Below are 22859 nucleotides of genomic sequence, written 5' to 3'. Positions count from 1 at the left end.
GCTTGGATTACGTTTGTGGTGGAAACAGAAAGAGACAAATTCAAGAGATTTTTAGGAAGTAAAATTTATTCAACTTAGAGAATATTCATATATTTTTTTAAAGCATTAAGTTCCCAGAAGTGGAATTCTCAACACAAAGGGCAGAATTATTTTAAAAGCTTATGGCAGATATCAAATTGCTTTCCAGAAAGATTATTTCAGTGCACTCTCCCATTAGCAGTGTATTAGAGTACCTATTTCCATATACCTTCACCAACAATGAGCATTAACTTTCTACTTATTTTTTAATACCTTTTACAGAAATAGATTAGATACTTCAATTTTTAAAATACATTCATTTATTTATTTATTTAATTTATTTTTGGCTGCACTGGGTCTTCGTTGCTGCATGCAGGCTTTTCTCTAGTTGTAGTGAGCGGGGGCTACTCTTCGTTGTGATGCACGGGCTTATTGCTGTTACTTCTCTTGTTGCGGAGCACGGGCTCTAGGCACGTGGCTTGCAGGCTCTAGAGTGCAGGCTCAGTAGTTGTGGCACACAGGCTTAGTTGCTCTGTGGCATCTGAGACCTTCCCGGACCAGTGCTTGAACCCGTGTCTCCTGCACTCGCAGGCGGACTCTCAACCACTGCGCCACCAGGGAAGCCCAGATACTTCAGTTTTTAAAATGGTGATTATTTCACCAACTAAAATAATATAGTAGTTTGGCAATGTGTGTGCGTGTGTATATATATTCTTATTTTGGCTTTGGAAAGTGTAGGTTTCATTCTTAATATTCTGTTTCTAAAAGCTGAAACTGAAACAAAAAGATTTAATGGGAATGTTGCCTTGGGAATCTGGGAAAAAGAAAAATGTATGGTAGATTTAAGTCAGATTAAGTATGACTGGAAAGTTATGTATTTGTTGAAATTTTTAATAACAGAGCTTCTGTTCTATATAGTCAATGCCAAGACTCATACTTTCCTAAACACTGTATTGTAACTGTGCTCTGTCATGAGGTTGGACGTAGGGTTCCAAAATATCTTACATAAACATACTGATAAAGAGGCCAAACGTATGTAAAGATTTTGGCCACAAAGATGGAAATACGGAAATGTTTCTTAAATTTTATGTAATATTTTGATAGCTTAATAGATAAGAAATAAATGTCTAGATAACTTTAAATAAATGTATGGATAACTTTTTGACAATATGAGAATGGCTATAGCTGAAAGTAAGAAATTTAGAGAAATAAGTAGCTTTAAAAAAACTATTGAAATAGTTTGGGTTTAAAAGATATTGACCTTAGATTCAGGATAAAAGTTATGTTTGTAATGTTTTCATATTTTCCTCAAATATTTACATAATTCTACACTATTGAACTATATTTTTGAAATGACATGTTACTCACTGCTTTTGTTCTCTCTTTCAACAGTTAAAAGATGTTGATACTCAGAAAATCATAAAAGCAATGCTCTCTTATGTGTGGCCCAGAGACAGGCCAGATCTACGAGCTAGGGTTGCCATTTCCTTGGGATTTTTGGGTGGAGCAAAGGTAAGAATAAGAGAAATTATGTATTGTTTGTTGCTATAACTAGGAAATACTATGACATTTTCTAGTAAAGAAACTTAGGCTGATATAAGTCACTTTGGGGAGTATTGTCAACATTTAGGGCCCTCGTTTATGTAACTATTCTATGCGGTCAGCAGAAATTATATGATAATGCCTGATTTATCTATGTATCAGACTTATAACAGCCTCAACCTAATGGAATTCTTCCTGAAACCAGTGTAAGATACAGGATCGTGGGTTGTAACAAAGCATAAGGAACTTGTAAAAGAAGCTCCTCAGAGTCCTGTTGGCTTTTATTTAATACATATTTCTGGTAAGCTTAGTTTTCAGTTCCTAGTAAATTGAAAAGGGGATGAAGACATTTTAGGTACATTAATAGTCATAAGTGGTAAACAGCAGTGTGACATGAAGGGAAAAATAAAACAGGAAAACTTAAAAAAACACAAAAGCCAAAAAGCTGGGCATTTTGGTACATTCAGTTTAGGGACCCTCTACATCTTAGCAGCCTCCTCAGTTCATCACTATACTGTAACACATTTTAATAAGGCAAAGTTATGATAATAATGACTCTGGGCTTTCAAGAAGAACTCCCTTCAATGTATTCAGATTTTAAAGTCAGTGAATTCTATTATCTTTAGGTACAATATATAGTCATAGTACATATTATAGTGTCAAGTCAGGCTTCCTGGGCTCTGCCTCTTACTAACCTTGTAACCTTGGGTAAATTGCTTACTCTCCGTTCCTTGGTTTCCCAGTTTGTAAAATAAGGTAAAATAGGGTTGTCATAAGAATTAAATAAATTAACATATAAAAGACTTAGAACAGTACCTGGCACATAGTAAAACATTATATACGTGTTAAAATAAAAATAGATTTGGATTTCCATCAGAAATATGGTAAAAAAAAATGTCTGCTTAAAAGTATAAATGAGATTTGGCTATAATTTGGTTATCATTCTATGTATAAGGGTTAATACATTGTTTTAGAACCCAGGTCTTACCACTTATTTCTTCTCTGTCTCCTGTGTGTTCCCTTTTATTTACTCATTCTTTACCTATCCTAAAAATATTTACTGTGAACTTGTCATACATGTATGGTTCTTGGCCCTGCAGGGTATTCAAATATGAATAAAGCACATTTTTTTTCTCGAATTATAAGGGTAAGACAAGTTTTACTTATTGTTGTAATACAACATAGGTCATAAATGATTGAAAAGAAGTACCATTCAAGTATTGGAGGGCTTCAAAGGACGAGCCACCAATATGGGGAGTCAGGAAAGGTTTCACAGAGGAGGTGATGTCTGAGATAGGCCTGGATTGATGAGTAGGATTGTTACAGGTATAGGAATAACATGGACAAGATGAGAGAGATCTTATAGTATGAGTGGAGAAGTGAGTAGTCCAGTTTTGCTCTAATGAGGAGATAATGTTTCAGAGGAATTAGAAGTAATCCTGGAAAGATAAATAGAATTCCTACGGTGAAATACCTTAACTGTAAAAAAAAATTTATTTAATCATGTTGGAAGTAGGAACCTCTATTTTGAGTAGAAGAGTAATAAGGTTAGAACTGTACTTTAGGGAGTTAGTTTGACTGTTGTATAAGATGAATTAGGGTGGCGAGAGACCTAAAGTAGGGATACCATTCATTCATTTTCATTTCATGCATTCATTCAGCAAACACCAGCCAGTTAGGAGGCTAGTGTGATAGCCTGGATGAGAAGTAATAGTAGTTTGTACTGGAGCAGATGATAGAAATGGTAATATGGAGAGAAGAGATGCCAGAGATATTGTGAATTAAGGGAGGTAGAATCAACAAGACTTAGCAATGGATGAGATATTAAAAGTAAAAAAAAGAATAGGATTCAAAGATGATGCCAAGGATGAGAGAATGATAATGCCTTTAACAGAAGTAGGTAGTAAGTCAGGAAGTCTTGTTTGGGAAGATGAAAATTTTGGTTTTGGGCATGTTAAGTTTGAGGTGCCAGTGGAACATCAAGTGGCTCATAATACAAAATACAAGACAAGCTCAGGAAGGATCCCAGGGCTAGAGATACTGAGGTGATAGTTGAAACAATGCAAATAAGTGAGTTCATCAAAGAAAAGAACAGAAATAGATGACAACTACAGATGTCACTTGTGATAAATGTGTTCCTGTAGGGAAGTAAATAATAGTGGAAACAGGGAAGGCATGATTAGAGAGTAAAACCAAAATAATTCAGTCAGATTCCATCTATTTTCTTGTTTCCTTTCTCATCTGTGGGCTCTGGTGAGTACTCTCCCAGTGAACTTCCCTGGGAGAGAATTTAAATGAAGATTCTGAGCAACAAACCAAGAATCCATACTTTATTCTCTTTGTCAAGCCGAAAAGAGAGAACTGTATTACAAATCTAATTTTGTTAGCTAATGTTGAAAAATTTTAACTCATATTCATTTTTAGAACAGTATTGGTTGCTGAATTGTCTTTTACCTACAAATTACTGAAGGATAAAGATTTTTTCTAAGCTCCTGTGCAAGGCAGAATTAGCAAATTGCGCTTTATTCCTTCATGTGATTGTAAGTACATTGCTGGCAAGTTAAAGACAGATTGTTTTCTGGACTTTCTTTTGAATTGAAGAGAGCAGATTAGAAGATGACCAAGCTAGTCAAAGGGAGGAGTCCTAAGTAATGAAATTTGTGTTAGACTTTGTTTTTAGAGTGAATTTCAATCCTTCAAAATGTAAATTTTTGTTGCTCTGTGACAGGTCGATATCAGGTATAAAATGCAGACCAACTTAACATCCATAAGGACTGAAATATTTTCAGAAGGCTAATATTTGATTCTTCTGTCAACAAATACTGAGCACCCATAGAATGAAAAGTGCTGTACTAATCTCATAAAAACTGATTACAAGAAAACAGAAATTAATATAGAGAAATAAGTTTTCCAAATGTATGTTTGATTTCTTTTGGATGAGGAAAAGGAGGAAATCGCCAGGTGGTATGATGCATGCTGGTACTTTCAGAGCATATATATTAAAAGTTTTCTTTCACTAGGTAGGAACTACACCATAGAGCAACATTAGGAGTATAGAGCATAGTAGTAGCATTTAACCATTCCTAACACCATTTGTTCAGCTTCTATACTGTCCTCAGTTTAAAAATAATCACTCTCCCAAATCTTTAAAACCTAGTCATTATTTATTTATTTAACACCTTTATTGGAGTATAATTGCTTTACAGTGTTGTGTTAGTTACTGCTGTATAACAAAGTGCATCAGCTATATGTATACATATATCCCCATATACCCTCCCTCTTGTGTCTCCCTCACACCCTCCCTATCCCGCCCCCCTGGGTGGATACACAGCACCTCGCGGATCTCCCTGTGCTATGCAGCTGCTTCCTACTAGCTAGCTGTTTTACATTTGGTAGTGTATATATGTCCGTGCCACTCTCTCACTTCGACCCAGCTTACTCTTCCCCCTCCCCATGTCCTCAAGTCCATTCTCTACATCTGCATCTTTATTCCTGTCCTGCCCCTAAGTTATTCACAACCTTTTGTTTTTTTAGATTCCATATATATGTGTTAGCATACGCTATTTGTTTTCCTCTTTCTGACTTACTTCACTCTGTATGACAGTCTCTAAGTCCATCCACCTCACTACAAATAACTCAATTTCGTTTCTTTTTATGGCTGAGTAATATTCCATTGTATATATGTGTCACTTCTTCTATATCCATTCATCTGTCGATGGACACTTAGGTTGCTTCCATGTCATGGCTATTGTAAATAGAGGTGCAATGAACATGGTGGTATAGGACTCTTTTTGAATTATGGTTTTCTCAGGGTATATGCCCAGTAGTCGGATTGCTGGGTGATATGCTACTTCTATTTTTAGTGTCTTAAGGAACCTCCATACTGTTCTCCATAGTGGCTGTATCAATTTACATTCCCACCAACAGTGCAGAAGTGTTCCCTTTTCTCCACACCCTCTCCACACACCCTCCCTATCCCGCCCCTCTAGATGGATACAAAGCACCTAGCGGATCTCCCTGTGCTATGCAGCTGCTTCCTACTAGCTAGCTGTTTTACATTTGGTAGTGTATATATGTCCGTGCCACTCTCTCACTTCGACCCAGCTTACTCTTCCCCCTCCCCATGTCCTCAAGTCCATTCTCTACATCTGCATCTTTATTCCTGTCCTGCCCCTAAGTTATTCACAACCTTTTGTTTACATGAGCTGCTTGTATATTTTGGAGATTAATCCTCTGTCAGTTGCTTTGTTTGCAAATCTTTTCGCCTTTCTGAGGGTTCTCTTTTCCTCTTGCTTACGGTCTCCATTGCTGTGCAAAAGCTTTTAGATTTCATTAGGTTTATTTTTGTTTTTATTTCCCTTTCTCTAAGAGGTGGATCAAAAAGGATCTTGCTGTGATTGCCATAGAGTGTTCTGCCTGTGTTTTCCTCTAAGAGTTTGATAGTGTCTGGCTTTACATTTAGGTCTTTAATCCATTTTGAGTTTATTTTTGGGTATGGTGTTAGGGAGTGTTCTAATTTCATTCCTTTACATGTAGCTGTACAGTTTTCCCAGCACCACTTATTGAAGAGGCTGTCTTTTCTCCACTGTATATTCTTGCCTCATTTCTGAAAGATAAGGGGACCATATGAGCATGGGTTTATCTCTGGCCTTTCTGTCATGTTCCATTGATCTATATTTCTGTTTTTGTGCCAGTACCATATTGCCTTGATTACTGTACCTTTATAGTATAGTCTAAAGACAGGGAGCCTGATTCCTCCAGCTCCGTTTATCTTTCTCAAGATTGCTTTGGCAATTCAGGGTCTTTTGTGTTTCCATACAAATTGTGACATTTTTTGTTCTAGGTCTGTAAAAAATGCCATTTGTAGTTCGATAGGGATTGCACTGAATCTGTAGATTGCTTTGGGTAGTATATTCATTTCCACAGTGTTGCTTCTTCCAATCCAAGAACATGGTATATCTCTCCATCTATTTGTATCGTGTTTAATTTCTTTCTCAGTGTTTATAGTTTTCTGCATACAGGTCTTTTGTCTCCTTGGGTAGGTTTATTCCTAGGTATTTTATTCTTTTTGTTGTAGTGGTAAATGGGAGTGTTTCCTTAATTTCTCTTTCAGGTTTTTCTTCATCTTCTTGGGTAGGTTTATGCCTAGGTATTTTATTCTTTTTGTTGTAGTGGTAAATGGGAGTGTTTCCTTAATTTCTCTTTCAGGTTTTTCTTCATTAGTGTATAGGAATACAAGAGATTTCTGTGCATTAACTTTCTGTGCTGCTACTTTACCAAATTCATTGATTAGCTCTAGTAGTTTTCTGGTAGCATCTTTAGTATTCTCTATGTACAGTATCATGTCATCTACAAACAGTGACAGTTTTACTTCTTCTTTTCCAATTTGGATTCCATTTATTTCTTTTTCTTGTCTGACTGCTGTGGCTAAGGCTTCCAAAACTATGTTGAATAATAGTGGTGAGAGTGGGCAATTCTGTCTTGTTCCTGATCTTAGTGGAAATGGTTTCACTTTTTCACCATTGAGAACAGTGCTAGCTGTGGGTTTGTCATATATGGCCCTTATTATGTTGAGATAAGTTCCCTCGATGCCTACTTTCTGTAGTGTTTTTATCATAAATAGGTGTTGAATTCTGTCAAAACCTTTTTCTGCATATATTGAGATAATCATATGGTTTTTATCCTTCAGTTTTTAAATATGGTTTATCACAATGTCTAATTTGCGTATATTGAAAAATTTTGCATTCCTGGGAACAACCCCAATGATCATTTTGTATGATCCTTTTAATGTGCTGTTGGATTCTGTTTCCTAGTATTTTGTTGAGGATTTTTGCATCTATGTTCAGTGATATTGACCTGTAGTTTTCTTTTTTTTGTGACATCTTTGTTGGTTTTGGTATCAGGGTGATGGTGGCCTCAGAATGAGTTTGGGAGTATTCCTCCCTCTGCTATATTTTGGAAGGATTTGAGAAGGATACATGTTAGCTCTTCTCTAAATGTTTGATAGAATTCGCCTGTGAAGCCATCTGGTCCTGGGCTTTTGTTTGTTGGAAGATTTTTAATCACAGTTTCAATTTCAGTGCTTGTGATTAGTCTGTTTATATTTTCTATTTCTTCCTGGTTCAGTCTCGGAAGGTTGTGCTTTTCTAAGTATTTGTCCATTTCTTCTAGGTTGTCCATTTTATTGGCATTGAGTTGCTTGTAGTAATCTCTCATAATTTTTTGTATTTCTGCAGTGTCAGTTGTTACTTCTCCTTTTTCTTTTCAAATTCTATTGATTTTAGTCTTCTCCCTTTTTTTTCTTGATGAGTCTGGCTAATGGTTTATCAATTTGGTTTATCTTCTCAAAGAACCAGCTTTTAGTTTTATTGATCTTTGCTATCGTTTCCTTCATTTCTTTTTCATTTATTTCTGATCTGATCTTTATGATTTCTTTCCTTCTGCTGACTTTGGGCTTTTTTGGTTCTTCTTTCTCTATTTGATTTAGGTGTAAGGTTAGGTTATTTATTTGAGATGTTTCTTGTTTCTTGAGGTAAGACTGTGTTGCTTTAAACTTCCCTCTTAGAACTGCTTTTGCTGCATCCAATAGGTTTTGGGTCATCATGTTTTCATTATCATTTGTTTCTAGGTATTTTTTGATTTCCTGTTTGATTTCTTCAGTGATCTGTTGGTTATTTAGTAGTGTATTGTTTAGCCTCCATATGTTTGTATTTTTTACAGATTTGTTTTCCTGTAATTTATATCTAGTGGTCGAAAAGATGCTGTATACAATTTCAATATTATTAAATTTACCAAGGCTTGATTTGTGACCCAAGATTTGATCTATCCTGGACAATGTTCCATGAGCACTTAAGAAGAAAGTGTATTCCGCTGTTTTTGGATGGAATGTCCTGTAAATATTGGTTAAGTCCATCTTCTTTAATGTTTCATTTAAAGCTTGTGTTTCCTTATTTATTTTCATTTTGGATGATCTGTACATTTCTGAAAGTGGGGTGTTAAAGTCCCCTACTATGATTGTGTTACTGTTGATTTCCCCTTTTATGGTTGTTAGCATTTGCTTTATGTATTGAGGTGCTCCTATGTTGGGTGTGTAGACAATTACAATTGTTATATCTTCTTTCTGGCTCGATCCCTTGATCATTATATAGTGTCCTTCTTGTCTCTTTTAGTAATCTTTATTTTAAAGTCCTATATTGTGTGATATGAGAATTGCTATTCCAGCTTTCTTTTGATTTCCATTTGCATGGATTATCTTTTTCCATCCCCTCACTTTCAGTCTGTGTGTGTCCCTAGGTCTGAAGAGGGTCTCTTGTACACAGCATATATACAGGAATTGTTTTTGTATCCATTCAGCCACTCTATATCTTTTGGTTGGAGCATTTAATCCATTTACATCTAAGGTAGTTATCAATATATTTGTTTCTATTACCATTTTCTTAATTGTTTTGGGTTTGTTATTGTAGGTCTTTTCCTTCTCTTGTGTTTCCTGCCTAGATAGGATCTCTTAGCATTTGTTGTAAAGCTGGTTTGGTGGTGCTGAATTCTCTTAGCTTTTGCTTGTCTGTAAAGGTTTTAATTTCTCCGTCGAATCTGAATGAGATCCTTCTCGGTAGAGTAATCTTGCTTGTAGGTTTTTCCCTTTCATCACTTTAAATATGTCCTGCCACTCCATTCTGGCTTGCAGAGTTTCTGCTGAAAGATCAGCTGTTAACCTTATTGGGGGTTCCCTTGTATTTGTTGCTTTTCCCTTGGTGCTTCTAATATTTTTTCTTTGTATTTAATTTTTGATAGTTGGATTAATATGTGTCTTGGCATGTTTCTCCTTGAATTTTTCCTGTATGAGACTCTGCACTTCCTGGACTTCATTGACTGTTTCCTTTCCCGTATTAGGGATGTTTTCAACGATAATCTCTTCAAGTATTTTCTCAGTCCATTTTTTTCTCTCCTTCTTCTGGTACCCCTATAATTCGAATGTTGGTGCTTTTGATCTTGTTCCAGAGGTCTCTGAGAGTGTCTTCAATTCTTCTCATTCTTTTTTCTTTTTTCTGCTCTGCAGTAGTTATTTGCACTATTTTATCCTTCAGGTCACTTATCCATTCTTCTGACTCAGTTTTTCTGCCATTGATTCCTTCTAGAGAATTTTTAATTTAATTTATTGTGTTGTTCATCATTGTTTGTTTGCCCTTTACTTCTTCTAGGTCCTTGTTAAACATTTCTTTAATTTCTCCATTGTATTTCCTGGATTTTGGATCATCTTTACTATCATTGCTCTGAGATCTTTTTCTGGTAGACTGCCTATTTCCTCTTCATTTGTTTGATCTGGTGGGTTTTTACCTTGCTCCTTCATCTGCTGTGTGTTTGTCTTCTCATTTTGCTTAACTTACTGTGTTTGGGGTCTCCTTTTCACAGGCTGCAGGTTCGTAGTTCCCATTGTTTTTAGTATCTGCCCCCAGTGGGTAATGTTGGTTCAGTGGGTTGTGTAGCCTTCCTGCTGGAGGGGACTGGTGCCTGTGTTCTGGTGGATGCAGCTGGATATTGTCTTCCTGTTGGGCAGGACTGCATCTGGTGGTGTGGTTTGGGGTGTCTGTGAACTTACTATTATTTTACACAGCCTCTCTGCTGATGGGTGGGTTTGTGTTCCTGTCTTGCTAGTTGTTCGGCATAGTGTGTCCAGCACTGGTCCTTGCTGGTCTTTGAGTGGAGCTGGGTCTTAGCATTGAGATGGAGATCCCTGGGAGATCTTTCGCCATTTGATATTTCATGCGGCTGGGAAATCTCTCATGGAGCAGTGTCCTGAACTCGGCTCTCCCACCTCTGAGGGTCAGGCCTGACACCCGGTTGGAGCACGAAGACCCTGTCAGCCACATGGCTGAGAAGAAAAGGGAGAAGGAAGGAAGGGAGGGAGGGAGGCAGGGAGCAAAGGAGGAAGGAAGGAGGGAAACAATAAAGTTATTAAAATTTTAAAAAATTATTAAAAATAAAAAAGTGCTAAATAAACAGAAAGAAAGAAGAGAGCAACCAAACCAAAAAACAAATCCACCAATGATAACAAGTGCTAAAAGCTATACAGAATAAAAAAATGAACAGACAGAACCCTGGGACAAATTGTAAAAGCAAAGCTATTCAGACAAAAATCACATAAAGAAGTATACACATACACACTCACAAAAAGAGAAAAAGGAAAAATACATATATACGTTAAACAAAAAAGGGAAGAGAGCAACCAAATCAATAAACAAATCTACCAATAATAATAAGCTCTAAAAACTAAAACCAGAAACAAATTAGATGCATAAAGCAAACCCCAAGTCTACAGTTGCTCCTGAAGTCCACCACCTCAATTTTTGGATGATTCTTGTCTATTCATGTGTTCCACAGATGCAGGGTACATCAAGTTGATTGTGGAGATTTAATCTGCTGCTTCTGAGGCTTCTCGGAGAAATTTCCATTTCTCTTCTTTGTTAGCACAACTCCTGGGGCTCAGCTTTGGAATTGGCCCCACCTCTGCATGTAGGTCACCTGAGGGCATCTGTTCCCCGCCCAGACAGGACAGGGTTAAAGTAGCAGCATATCTGGGGGCTGTGGCTCACTCATGGTGGGGGGAGGGAGGGGTATGCAATGAGGGGTGAGTCTGCGGCATGATGTTGCAACAGCCTGAGGCACACCGTGTGTTCTCACGGGGAAGTTGTCCCTGGATCACGGGACCCTGGTAGTGGTGGGCTGCACAGGCTCCCGGGATGGGAGGTGTGGATAGTGACCTGTGCTCACACACAGGCTCCTTGGTGACTGCAGCAGCAGCTTTAGCATTTCATGCCCGTCTCTGATGTCCGTGCTGATATCCGCGGCTCGCACCCACCTCTGGAGCTCGTTTAAGCATTGCTCTGAATCCCCGCTCCTCACGCACCCTGAAACAATGGTCTCTTGCCTCTTAGGCAGGTCCAGACTTGTTCCCGAACTCCCTACTGGCTAGCTGTGGCATACTAGCCCCCTTCAGGCTGTGTTAACGCAGCCAACCCCAGTCCTCTCCCTGGGATCTGACCTTGAAAGCTGAAGCCTTAGCTCCCAGCCCCCGCCCGCCCCAGCAGGTTAGTAGACAGGCCTCTCAGGCTGGTGAGTGCTGGTTGGCACCCATCCTCTGTGCGGGAATCTCTCTCCTTTGCCCCCTGCACCCCTGTTGCTGTGCTCTCCTTCATGGCTCTGAAGCTTCCACCCCGCCACCCCCGTCTCTGCTAGTGAAGGGGTTTCCTAGTGTGTGGAAACCTTTCCTCCTTCACAGCTCCTTCCCAGAGTTGCAGGTCCTGTCTCTTTTCTTTTGTCTCTGTTTTTTCTCTTTTCTTTTGCCCTACCCAGGTACCTGGGGGAGTTTCTTGCCTTTTGGGAAGTCTGAGGTCTTCTGCCAGAGTTCAGTAGGTGTTTTGTAGGAGTTGTTACACATGTAGACGTATTTTTGATGTATCTGTTGGGAGGAAGGTGATCTCCACATCTTACTCCTTAGCCATCGTGAAGTGCGAGTCCCTTATTTATTTTTGGCTAGTACTGCAGGTGTGATTTATCATTTGTGTGCATTAGATGCATTGTTAGCTCTTTCATTCCTTGGCTTCCTATTTTTTTCCTCAACCTGATTACATGATTTGGCATATAAGCACTTTGGACCAATCTATGCCCCTTTATACTCAGATCTTCCCTATATCCTTCACATACTTCTTGGAACTTTAGGGCAGGGTTCAGGAACCTTTTCAGCTCTAATTGAATGCCACCCAGCCATCTGAGCAGTCTGTGGTGGTTTCATAACAAGGCCTAAGGCATCCATGAAGGATAAGGAAGACAGAAAGAGAGAAATGTTTAGTGAGTAGAAGGAAAAGGGAGGATTTCATGATTAACATATGGGACCATAGCATATCATCTGCTTGCTTATTTGCTTTTTAATGCTCTTTTGATTCTGAGATTCTTAATGCTGTCTGTTGCCTCCAACAAAGATTTTTTAGATAAAATGTATTATATAGAGATGTCTTGCAGCCCAGAGGAGGCCAAGAGGATGGATTGGTATTTCTTCTATCCAAGTTACAGCAGTTCTCTTTTAGTACTGTAGAGTTCTGTATGAGGTATAGTTTAGGGGTTCTATTGCCACAAGAGACAGAGAGATAGAGGCAGAGAGAATACTCTTTGCCTTTATTCCTTAAATCCCTACAAATTTTATGCAGTACGTTTTCTTATCATCCACATGTACATCATAGGAGTATCACATCATCATTAATCTCTTCTAAGGATTTTAAAAATTTCAGTCTTTCTATTAGTATATTACACTTAATATGTAATATAAGGATTTAAGGAAAATATAAAACACATTTACTGAAATCATCTGATTTTATAAATAAATGTTTTAATATTGTAAAAAAGTTTACTCATATTCTCTAACCACTACCGTCTTGGAAACCACTTAGTTGACAGAGAAATTGGGGGCACAGAAAATTAAATATCAAGTACAAAAAGATATTCTCACTAATCTGTTAGAAATGAAAATAAGCTACTTTAAAATTATAAAATAATTTCAGAGGAGAGTGTGATTTATAAAAATATTATCAATACCTCATTTCTTCAAGAATGCATCTATTATATAAAGTAATGGATAATATATGTGTCAGTCCATCTGGGCTTCTATAACAAAATGCCATAAACTGGGTGGTTCATAGATCGCTGTCTTTTTTTGTAACCTCACATGATGTAAAGGGCAAGAAGGGTCTCTGGGCACTCTTATAAGGGCACTAATCTCATTCATGAGGGTTCTGCCCTCATGACCTAGTCACCTACTAAAGGCCCTGCCTCCAAATACCATCATCCTGGGGGTTAGAATTCAACATATGAATTTGGTAGGGGGAAACAAACATTCAGACCATAGTAATATGTACTAGACAAACATTTGTTGATTGACTATTAGGTATAAGGTAATGTGCTTAGGCAGCTGGGAATACAAAAATGAATAAAATGTGGGCCTTGCCCTCCTGGAGTTGCTGTGTACTGAAGGAGAAGAATACACAAATAATGATAAAATATATCTATATATAACATAAACACCCAAAGGGAGTCACAAATGAAGCTATAGGGGAGTTCCAAGAATTAAGCATTTAGGGAAGGCTTCATGGAGGAGCTAGAGTTTTCCAGTAACTACTGTCTTCAAAAGATTAATGCACTTTTGGCTTAACTCTGATACTTTAAAATTTTCTGAAAAACAGTTTTAAAAGTAAAACAATGCTAACAATGCTACCTGAAGCCTTTACCTAAGTTGAGAAGTGTGATTTATACCCTGGAGTATTTCTTTAATTAAAAGACTTTATATTTTAGAGAATTTTTAGGCTTACAGAAAAATTGAGCTGTAAGTACAGAGAGTTCCTATCTATCCCTCCTCCCAAAAGCCCCCCCACTAAATTTCTTCTATTACTAACATCTTGCATTAGTGTAGTACATTTGTTACAATTGATGAACCAATTATAAAAAATACATTATTCTTATTAACTAAGTTCATAGTGTACATTAGGATTCCATTCTTTGTGTTGTAGTTATATGGTTTTGGGGAAATGCATAATGTCAGATACCACCACTAAAGTATCATACAGAATAGTTTTACTGCCCTGAAAATCCGAGGCATTCCCCCTGTTCATCTCTCTCTCCATCCTCCTGAATCCCTGATAACCACTGATCATTTTGCTGTCTCTGTAGTTTTACCTTCTCCAGAATGTTATACAGTTGGAATCATATAGTATGTAGCCCTTTCAGACTGGTTTCTTTCACTTAGGAATATGCATTTCTGGGTCATTTGTGTCTTTCTTTTTATTTGATAGTTCATTTCTTTTTTTTGCTGAAAAATATTTCACTGTATGGAGGTACCATTGTGAGTTTATCCACTCTCTCTTTGAAAGATATCTTTGTTGCTTCTAAATTTTGGCAATTATAAATAAAGCTGCAATAAACATTTGTGTACAAGATTTTGTGTGACATAAGTTTTCAGTTCATTTGGATAATTATCAAGGTTTGCAATTGCTAGATTATATAGTAAGACTATGTTTAATTTTGTGAGAAACTGCCATACTGTCTTCCAAAGTGGCTGTACCATTCTGCATTCCCACTAGCAATGAAGTTTCTGTTCTTCCATATCCTTGTCAACCATTTTAATAGGTGCATAATGGTATCTCATTTTTGTTCTGATTTGAAATTGCCTAATGACACATGGCATTGAGTATCTTTTCATATGCTTATTGGCATCTGTATATCCTTCTTGGTGAGATGTCTGTCAGGTCTTTTGCCGATTTTTTATTTGGGTTGTTCATTTTCTTATTGTTGAATTTTAAGAGTTCTCTGCATATTTTGAATACTAGTTCTTTATCAGATAGATGTTTTACAGATATTTTTACTCGATCTGTGGCTTGTATTTTCCTTCTCTTTACAGTGTCTTTCACAGAACAGAAGTTTTAAATTTTAATGAAGTCCAACTTAATCAGTGTTCATAGATTGTGCCTTTAATGTTGTTATCTCATGCCATTGGCAAACCAAAGGTCACCTAGATTTTCCATGTTATCTTCTAGAAGTTTTATAGTTTTTTGCTTTACATTTAGGTCTGTAATCAATTTGGAGTTAATTTTTGCAGAAGGTGTAAGTAAGGTCACTGTCTAGATTCTTTCTTCTTTTCTTTTCTCTTTTCTTTTCTTCCCTTTTCTTTTCTTTTCTTCCCTTCCTTCCTCCCTCCCTCTCCCTCTCCTCCCTCCCTCTCCTCTCTCTCTCTCTCTCCCTCTCTCTCTCCCTCTCCCTCCACCTCCCTCTCCCTCTCCCTCTCCCTCCCTCTCTCTCTCTCTCTCTCTCTCTCTCTCTCTCTCTCTGCAGATGGATGCTCTGTTCATTCGAATTGTCACATGCGAATCCAGGCCAATCTAGGAGATGTATCTTTTGTACAACACACACACACACACATTCAGTTATTTCAGCACCATTTTTTGAAAAGACTACCCTTTCCCCACTGGGCTGCCTTTGCTCCTTTGTCAAAGATCAGTTAACTATATTTGTGTGCATTTGTCTATTTCTGGACTCTCTGTTCTATTCCATAGGTCTATTTGTCCATTCTTTTCCCAATACCACAGTGTTTTGATTACTGTAACTTTATGGTAAGTCTTGATGTCAAATAGTATCAGCCCATCAACATTGTTTTTGTCTTCAATATTGTGTTGGATATTCTGAGTCTTTTGTTTTTCTACATAAAATTTAGAATCACTTTGCCCCTATCTACCAAATTACTAGCTAGGATTTTGATTGGGACTGAATTGAATATATAGATCAAGTTTGACATCTTGACAATATTGAGTCATCCTATCCATGAACATGGGCTATCTCTCTGTTCATTTAGTTCTTTGATTTCCTTTATCAAAGTTTTATAGTTTTCTTCATGTAGATCTTATACATGTTTTGTTAGATGTATACATATTTTTTGGTACTAATTTCAGTGGTGTTATATGTTTAATTTCAAAGTGCATATTGTTCATTGGAGGTATATAGGAAAGTGATTGACTTTTGTACATTAGCTCTGTACCTTGCAACCATGTAACATGCAACCTTGCTAGAGTTGCTTATTAGTTTCAGGAGGTTTTTTATTATTGATTCTTTTGGATTTTCTACATGGATAATCATATCATCTGCAAAGATGGTTTTATTTCTTCCTTCCCAACATGTATACCTTTTATTTCCTTTTCTTGTCTTACTGCATTAGCTAATGACTTCCAGTACCATGTTGAACAGGAGCAGTAAGATAGGATGTCCTTGCCTTGTTCCCAGTCTTAGGGGTAAAAGCATCTAATTTTTCATCATTAAGTATGTTGTTAGCTATAGGTTTTCTTGTAGATGTTTTAATCAAGTTGAGGGAGTTCCCCTCTATTCCTAGTTTGCTTAGAGTTTTTTTTATCATGAATAGATGTTGGATTTTTCAAGTGCTTTTTTTGCATCTATTGATAAAATATGCTATTTTTTCTTTAGCCCGTTGATGTGATCAATTACATTAATTGGTTTTTCAGTGTTGGACCAGCCATGCATACCTGGAATAAATCCCACTTGGTCATATTGTATAATTATTTTTATATATTATTGGATTTGATTTGCTAATATTTTGGTGAGAATTTTTGGTCTATGTTCATGAGAGATAGTGGTCTATAGTTTTCCTTTCTTGTGGTGTCTTTGTCTGGTTTTGGTACTAAGGTAATCCTGGGCTCATAGAATGAGTTAGGAAATGTTCCCTCTATCTCTGTTTTCTGTAAGAGATGGTCTTTACCAATTGTATAAGTACTTTATCCAGTTTTCTATTCTTCTGGTTTTGCCTTGCTAATCAGATCTCCCTTTAGTGCTCTTGTTCTTTCACTCCTTCTGATCTTTTAGGGACCAGAGAGGTAATTAAACAAAGAAACAAAATTCCCTTTTACCTCTTCACATGTATTGGACCCTTCTGAGCAGCACTAGTTACAGAGCCCTTAATTATCAGAGGCTGCTGTAAAAGAGATTAATTATTGAGAAATTTAGATATTAAAAGTTCTGAAAGAATTGGGTTCCTCAGATGAGATAGACAATACTTTTATGACCAGGAAGGGAAAAGCCATTTTAAAATCCGGAATTTGAGACCCTCAGCAAACTGACCATGTTTTGGCATCATATAGATACAGCATACTTTTGACTGTTCTTTATGGTGATTTTACTTTTTCCTTAACTCTGTTCTTCAATCAGTGTCCCAAATTGTACATTTGCATGTTAAAATTAAATAAATTCAATTCCCTAATGATATACCAGTTTCTGTGAAAATTAAAGAGTTTAGCAGATTATTTATATATGTGATTTAAACTTTTTCATCTGTGAACGAAAATTGGTTTTGTGAGAGTAAGTCCCTTTATTTCTTTTGTACTTAATTTAATGGGTACATTGCAGTTATAGATGAAACATACCGTTTGTCACATGGTTATAATCTAGTAAAAATAACCAGTTTCTCAATTTAGAAAGGAAAGGGGGTATGAAACTTCATATTGAGTCACTTTTTATTGAAATACACTATCATCTAGCTTTATTTTTAGACATTTCCAGCCACTAGGGGAGGTAGATGGGATGTGACCTGTGATACTGGCTTTTTTATTTATATACATGCAATAAAATGTACTTTTTTAATATACAGTTCTATAATTTTTAACACGTGTCTCTTTGTAAAATTACTGTCACAGTCAGGATGACACTGAAAAGTGCTGTTGCCCCAAAAATCTCCTTTGTGTAACCCATTTGTAGATATACCCTCTCCAGCCCCCTAACTGCTAGATATCATTCATTTGTCCTCTATCACTATAGCTTTGTCATTTTGAGAATACCATATAAATGGAGTCATATAATATATAAACTTTTGAGCGGGCTCTCTAATTCAACATAATGCCTTTGTCATTCATCCAAGTCATTGACTCTATTAGTTATTCTTTTTTATTAATGAGCAGTATTCCATAGTATTGATGTACTAGAGTTTGTTTATCCATTTACCCACTTATGGACATGTGGTTTCTTTCCACCCTTTGGCAGTTATAACTAGAGTTGCTATAAACCCACGAGTACAGGTTTTTTTGTGAATCTGAGTTTTCATTTCTCTAGGATAAGTACCTAGGAGTGGAATTGCTGGGTCACAGTAAGTGTATTTTTAACTCTATAAGAAACTGCCAAATTATTTTCCAAAGTGGCTGTTTTTGTCTGCCACCACCAATATATGAGAGTTTCAGTTGCTTCATTTCTTTTACTACACTTGGTATCATCAGGCATGTAGTGGTATCTTGTGGTTTTAATATACTTTGCATGTGCTTTGTTGCCATCCATACATCCACTTTGGTGAAGTTTGTGTTCAAGTGTTTTGTCCATTTTTTATTTGGGCTGTTGTTTCTACTGTTGAGTTTAGCGAGTTATTTATATATTCTGTATGAGACCTTTCTCAGATATATAATTTGCAAATATTTTCTCCCAGTCTGTAGCTTGTTTTTCTTTCTCTAATTTTTTTTGGGGGTGGGGGCGCTGCGTCGGGTCTTAGTTGCAGCACACAGGCTCTTCGTTGCAGCACGTGGGCTTCTTTCTAGTTGTGGCACATGGGCTCCAGAACACATGGGCTCTGTAGTTTGTGGCACGCAGGCTCAGTAGTTGTGGCACGTGGGCTCAATAGTTGTGGCTTGTGGGTGTAGTTGCTCTGCGACATGTGGGATATTAGTTCCCTGACAAGGGATCGAACCTGCTTCCCCTGAATTGGAAGGTGGATTCTTAACCACTGGACCACCAGGGAAGTCCTTGCTTGTTTTTTAATTTCCTTAATAGTGTCTTATATAGAATGAAAGTTTTAAATTTTGATATGTTTCAGTTCATCATTTTTTTTCTTTATGGATTATGCTTTATTATGTCTAAGAACTATTTGCCTAACTCAAGATCATCAAGATTTTCTCCTATGTTTTCTTCTAAAAGTTATTTTTTTACCTTTTACATTTAGATCCATGCTCCATTTTGCATTGTCTTGTATCCAGTTTAAATGAAGGTTCATTGTTTTGTCCAGTTGTTCCTACATGAAGGCTCTCCTCTCCTCATAGAATTTTCTTTGTTTCCTATTGCTGCTGTAACAACTTATACATTTAATAGCTTAGACAACACAAATTTATTATCTTATATTTCTGAAGGTCACACGTCCAAAATTACGTTTCACTGGATTAAAATAAAGGCATTTAGCAGGACTGTGCTGCCTCCAGAGGCTCTTGGGAGAGGATCAATTTCCTTGCCTTTTCCAGCTTTTTCTAGAAGTCACCTGCATTTTTGGCTCAAGGCCCCTTCTTCCACCTTAAGGCCAGCGGCATCTTCAATCTTCTTGATTTTGACTTCTGGCTTCTGTAGTCATATCTTTTTTCTTTATTTTGACCCTCCTACTTCCCTCTTATAAGGACTCTTTTGATTATATTCAGCCCACCCAGATAATCCAGGATACTCTCCCCAGCTCACATTCTTCAGTTTAATCACATATGCAAAGTCCATTTTGCCATGTAAGGTATCATCTTCACAGGTTCTGGATATTAGTACATGGAGATGCTTAGGGAGCCATGATTCTCAGATAGATAGATAGATAGATAGATAGTGGAATGTGATCCTTTTCTGGACTCTACTCTGTTTCATTGATCTATGTGTCTCTCCATTCATCACCATCACACTGTCTTCATTACTGTAGCTTTATAGTAAGTCTTAAAGATAGGTAGTATGATTCTTCCAATTTTTTTGTCCAAAATTGTTTTGGCTATTCTAGTTTCTTTGCTTTTCCATAGAGTTTTATTTTTATTTTTATTTTTTTAATTTTTTTAACATCTTTATTGGAGTATAACTGTTTTACAATGGTGCGTTAGTTTCTGCTTTACAACAAAGTGAATCAGCTGTAAGTGTACATATATCCCCATAGTTTTGGATTTCCTGTAAATCATTGATTCTGAGTGTCAAAAAAAGAAATCGTTTTGGAAGCTACAAAATTTGATTTTTTTTCCAAAATTTTATTATGAACATTTTCAAATATACAGCAAATTTGAAAGATTTTTTTCAATAAACAGCTGTGGACCCACTACCTTACTCTACTATTACTATAGTTATTTTATTAATATCAAGCCACTATTAATCTTTCCCGACAACCATCAAACCATATCATTTTGATGTACTTTAAAATAAATATTTTTTAAAATCATAGATCTATCTTAAATACTCTGTGAAATAATCGTCAAAAGGGACACAAAAGGTATGCCACTTCTAACCACGCATAAATGTATCCAGAAAATAAGAGTAAATCCTACATATTTTATATTTCATCCAAGTGCATCAGCCAGTTTCCAATTAGGAAAACAGAAACCACTCTGAGTAGTTCCAAAAGACCAAAATATTACCATGAGAAATTTATGATACTTTTATCTTGGCTGATTATAGAGTCTCTCAGCTTCATACACATTCTTATCACTGGGCCTGAAATATTAAGAGGCTCTAACATTGAACCCTAAAGGAGTTCACTGTTGTGCCCTTTTGGCCTCAGATTCTTCCCTAGCCTACTCCTGCTCCACTCTGGGGGGCAGGAAGGATTGACCCTCCCACCAACAGGCTGCCTCTGTACACTGACACTCAAGTCATTAAGGAACTAAAAAATAATTTGATGAATTGCATAAATGCACTCAAAGATTTATATATAAAGTTTTGCAGATTCTAAGATAATTTATCAATCCTTCAAAACCAGAATCAACCATACCCAGTCTCTTTTGCTTCCCCCAGTCTGTGGAAAAAACTAACACAAACTGAAAACCTCAGGTGTTTATGAACACCATTTCCATCTTTAAAAAGTGGTTAGGACAACGGGTAAATGTGGAAAAGGAGAATTTTCCTGGCCTCATGCGTCGGTGGCGTTTGATCTGGGAAACTTCTGATTTCCTTTTGTGAGGCAGAAAAATAATGAACAGCCAATTTAAATGGCTTTCAAAGCACAGGAGAAGAATGACTTTTTTGTTTTGCAAGCTGCCAATCAAGAACCCTGAACCAAGACGTGGTTAAAAGAAAGAGAGAAAGAGAGATCATTAAATAAAAGAAGCAAGTTTTCAAGAAGACGTTCTGTTAATTTGAGATGAGGCAGAGCTATAATCATAGCCACAAACACCTTGCAAAACAAGCTTTGAATGTGTTTTTTTTCCTTTTTGGCTGCACAGCACAGCTTGCAGGATCTTAGTTCCCTGAGCAGGGATCGAACCTGTGGCCCCGCAGTGGAATCACGGAGTCCTAACCACTGGACCACCAGGAGGGAATTTTTCCCCCTCTAATCCGTGCAGTTACCAATGCAATTTTATATCCCTTAAAAGGAGGAAGAGTGGATTTTTATCGTACATGTTGAAAGGAGGAGGTATGAGTATTATGTATTTAATTTGGACAAGCCATAGTCTTAATGGAGCTGTGGTCTGAATCTGTTATCCTGGACTGGCCATTGCATGTACATACAATATGCTCTTTTGGATGTAAATCTTAGAAATGCAGTATGAATGTTATCATTAATGAAAACATTATCCCAGTCTAAAAAATATATATAAATATAAATATAAATATAAATATATATATATATATATAATAAACATTCACACTAATATGCAGAGGGTGAATAGGGTTCATCTTTTGTGCCAGTTCTGATCAACCGGTAGTGACAGCCTGGGGCCCTCTCCCCTCTCCCCAGTGTGACTGTGCGTCCTCATTTGTGCCAGGTAGGAAGGATGCCTGAGTGGTGGTTGATGGCTACTGTTGGAAAGGAGAGAGGGAGGTAGCAGCATTGAGAACAATGCTGGCTGTGGGTTTGTCATATATGGGCTTTATTATTTTGAGGAAAGTTCCCTCTATGCCTACTTTCTGGAGGGTTTTTATCATAAATGGGTGTTGAATTTTGACAGAAGCTTTCTCTGCATCTATTGAGATGATCCTATGGTTTTTTTTCTTCAGTTTGTTGATATGGTGTATCACGTTGATTGATTTGCGTATATTGAAGAATCCTTGCATTCCTGGAATAAACCCCACTTGATCATGGTGTATGATCCTTTTAATGTGCTGTTGGATTCTGTTTGCTAGTATTTTGTTGAGGATTTTTGCATCTATGTTCATCAGGGATATTGGCCTGTGGTTTTCTTTCTTTGTGACGTCTTTGTCTGGTTTTGGTGTCAGAGTTATGGTGGCCTCATAGAATGAGTTTGGGAGTATTCCTCCCTCTGCTCTCTTTTGGAAGAGTTTGAGAAGGATGGGTGTTAGCTCTTCTCTAAATGTTTGATAGAATCCGCTTGTGAAGCCATCTGGTCCAGGGCTTTTGTTTGTTGGAAGATTTTTAATCACAGTTTCAATTTCAGTGCTTGTGATTGTTCTGTTCATATTTTCTATTTCTTCCTGGTTCAGTCTCGGCAGGTTGTGCATTATTTCTAAGGATTTTTCCATTTCTTTCAGGTTGTCCATGTTATTGACATAGAGTTGCTTGTAGTAATGTCTAATAATCTTTTGTATTTCTGCAGTGTCCGTTGTTATGTCTCCTTTTTCGTTTCTAATTCTATTGATTTGAGTCTTCTCCCTTTTTTTCTTGATGAGTCTGGCTAATGGTTTATCCATTTTATTTATCTTCTCAAAGAACCAGCTTTTAGTTCTATTGATCTTTGCTCTCGTTTCCTTCATTTCTTTTTCATTAATTTCTGATCTGATCTTTATGATTTCTTTCCTTGTGCTAAATTTGGGGTTTT

General features: G+C 37.0%; 1 protein-coding gene across 2 annotated transcripts in view; it reads left to right on the top strand.

Annotated features, from left to right (window-relative positions):
* LOC102975110 (iron-sulfur clusters transporter ABCB7, mitochondrial) overlaps window positions 1-22859 on the top strand; it is a 189365-nt gene that overhangs the window by 98958 nt on the left and 67548 nt on the right. For both annotated transcript variants that reach the window (XM_055081690.1, XM_024129494.2), the window contains exon 4: window positions 1411-1530. In XM_055081690.1, coding sequence (XP_054937665.1) covers window positions 1411-1530 — 120 coding nt within the window. The remainder of the gene's footprint in view (window positions 1-1410; window positions 1531-22859) is intronic.

The sequence above is a fragment of the Physeter macrocephalus genome, chromosome 21 (assembly GCF_002837175.3).
Source record: "Physeter macrocephalus isolate SW-GA chromosome 21, ASM283717v5, whole genome shotgun sequence".
NCBI classification, from domain to species: Eukaryota; Metazoa; Chordata; class Mammalia; order Artiodactyla; family Physeteridae; genus Physeter; species Physeter macrocephalus.
Note: the sequence above shows the minus strand (reverse complement) of the source record. Positions and strands in the feature narration are given on the sequence as shown.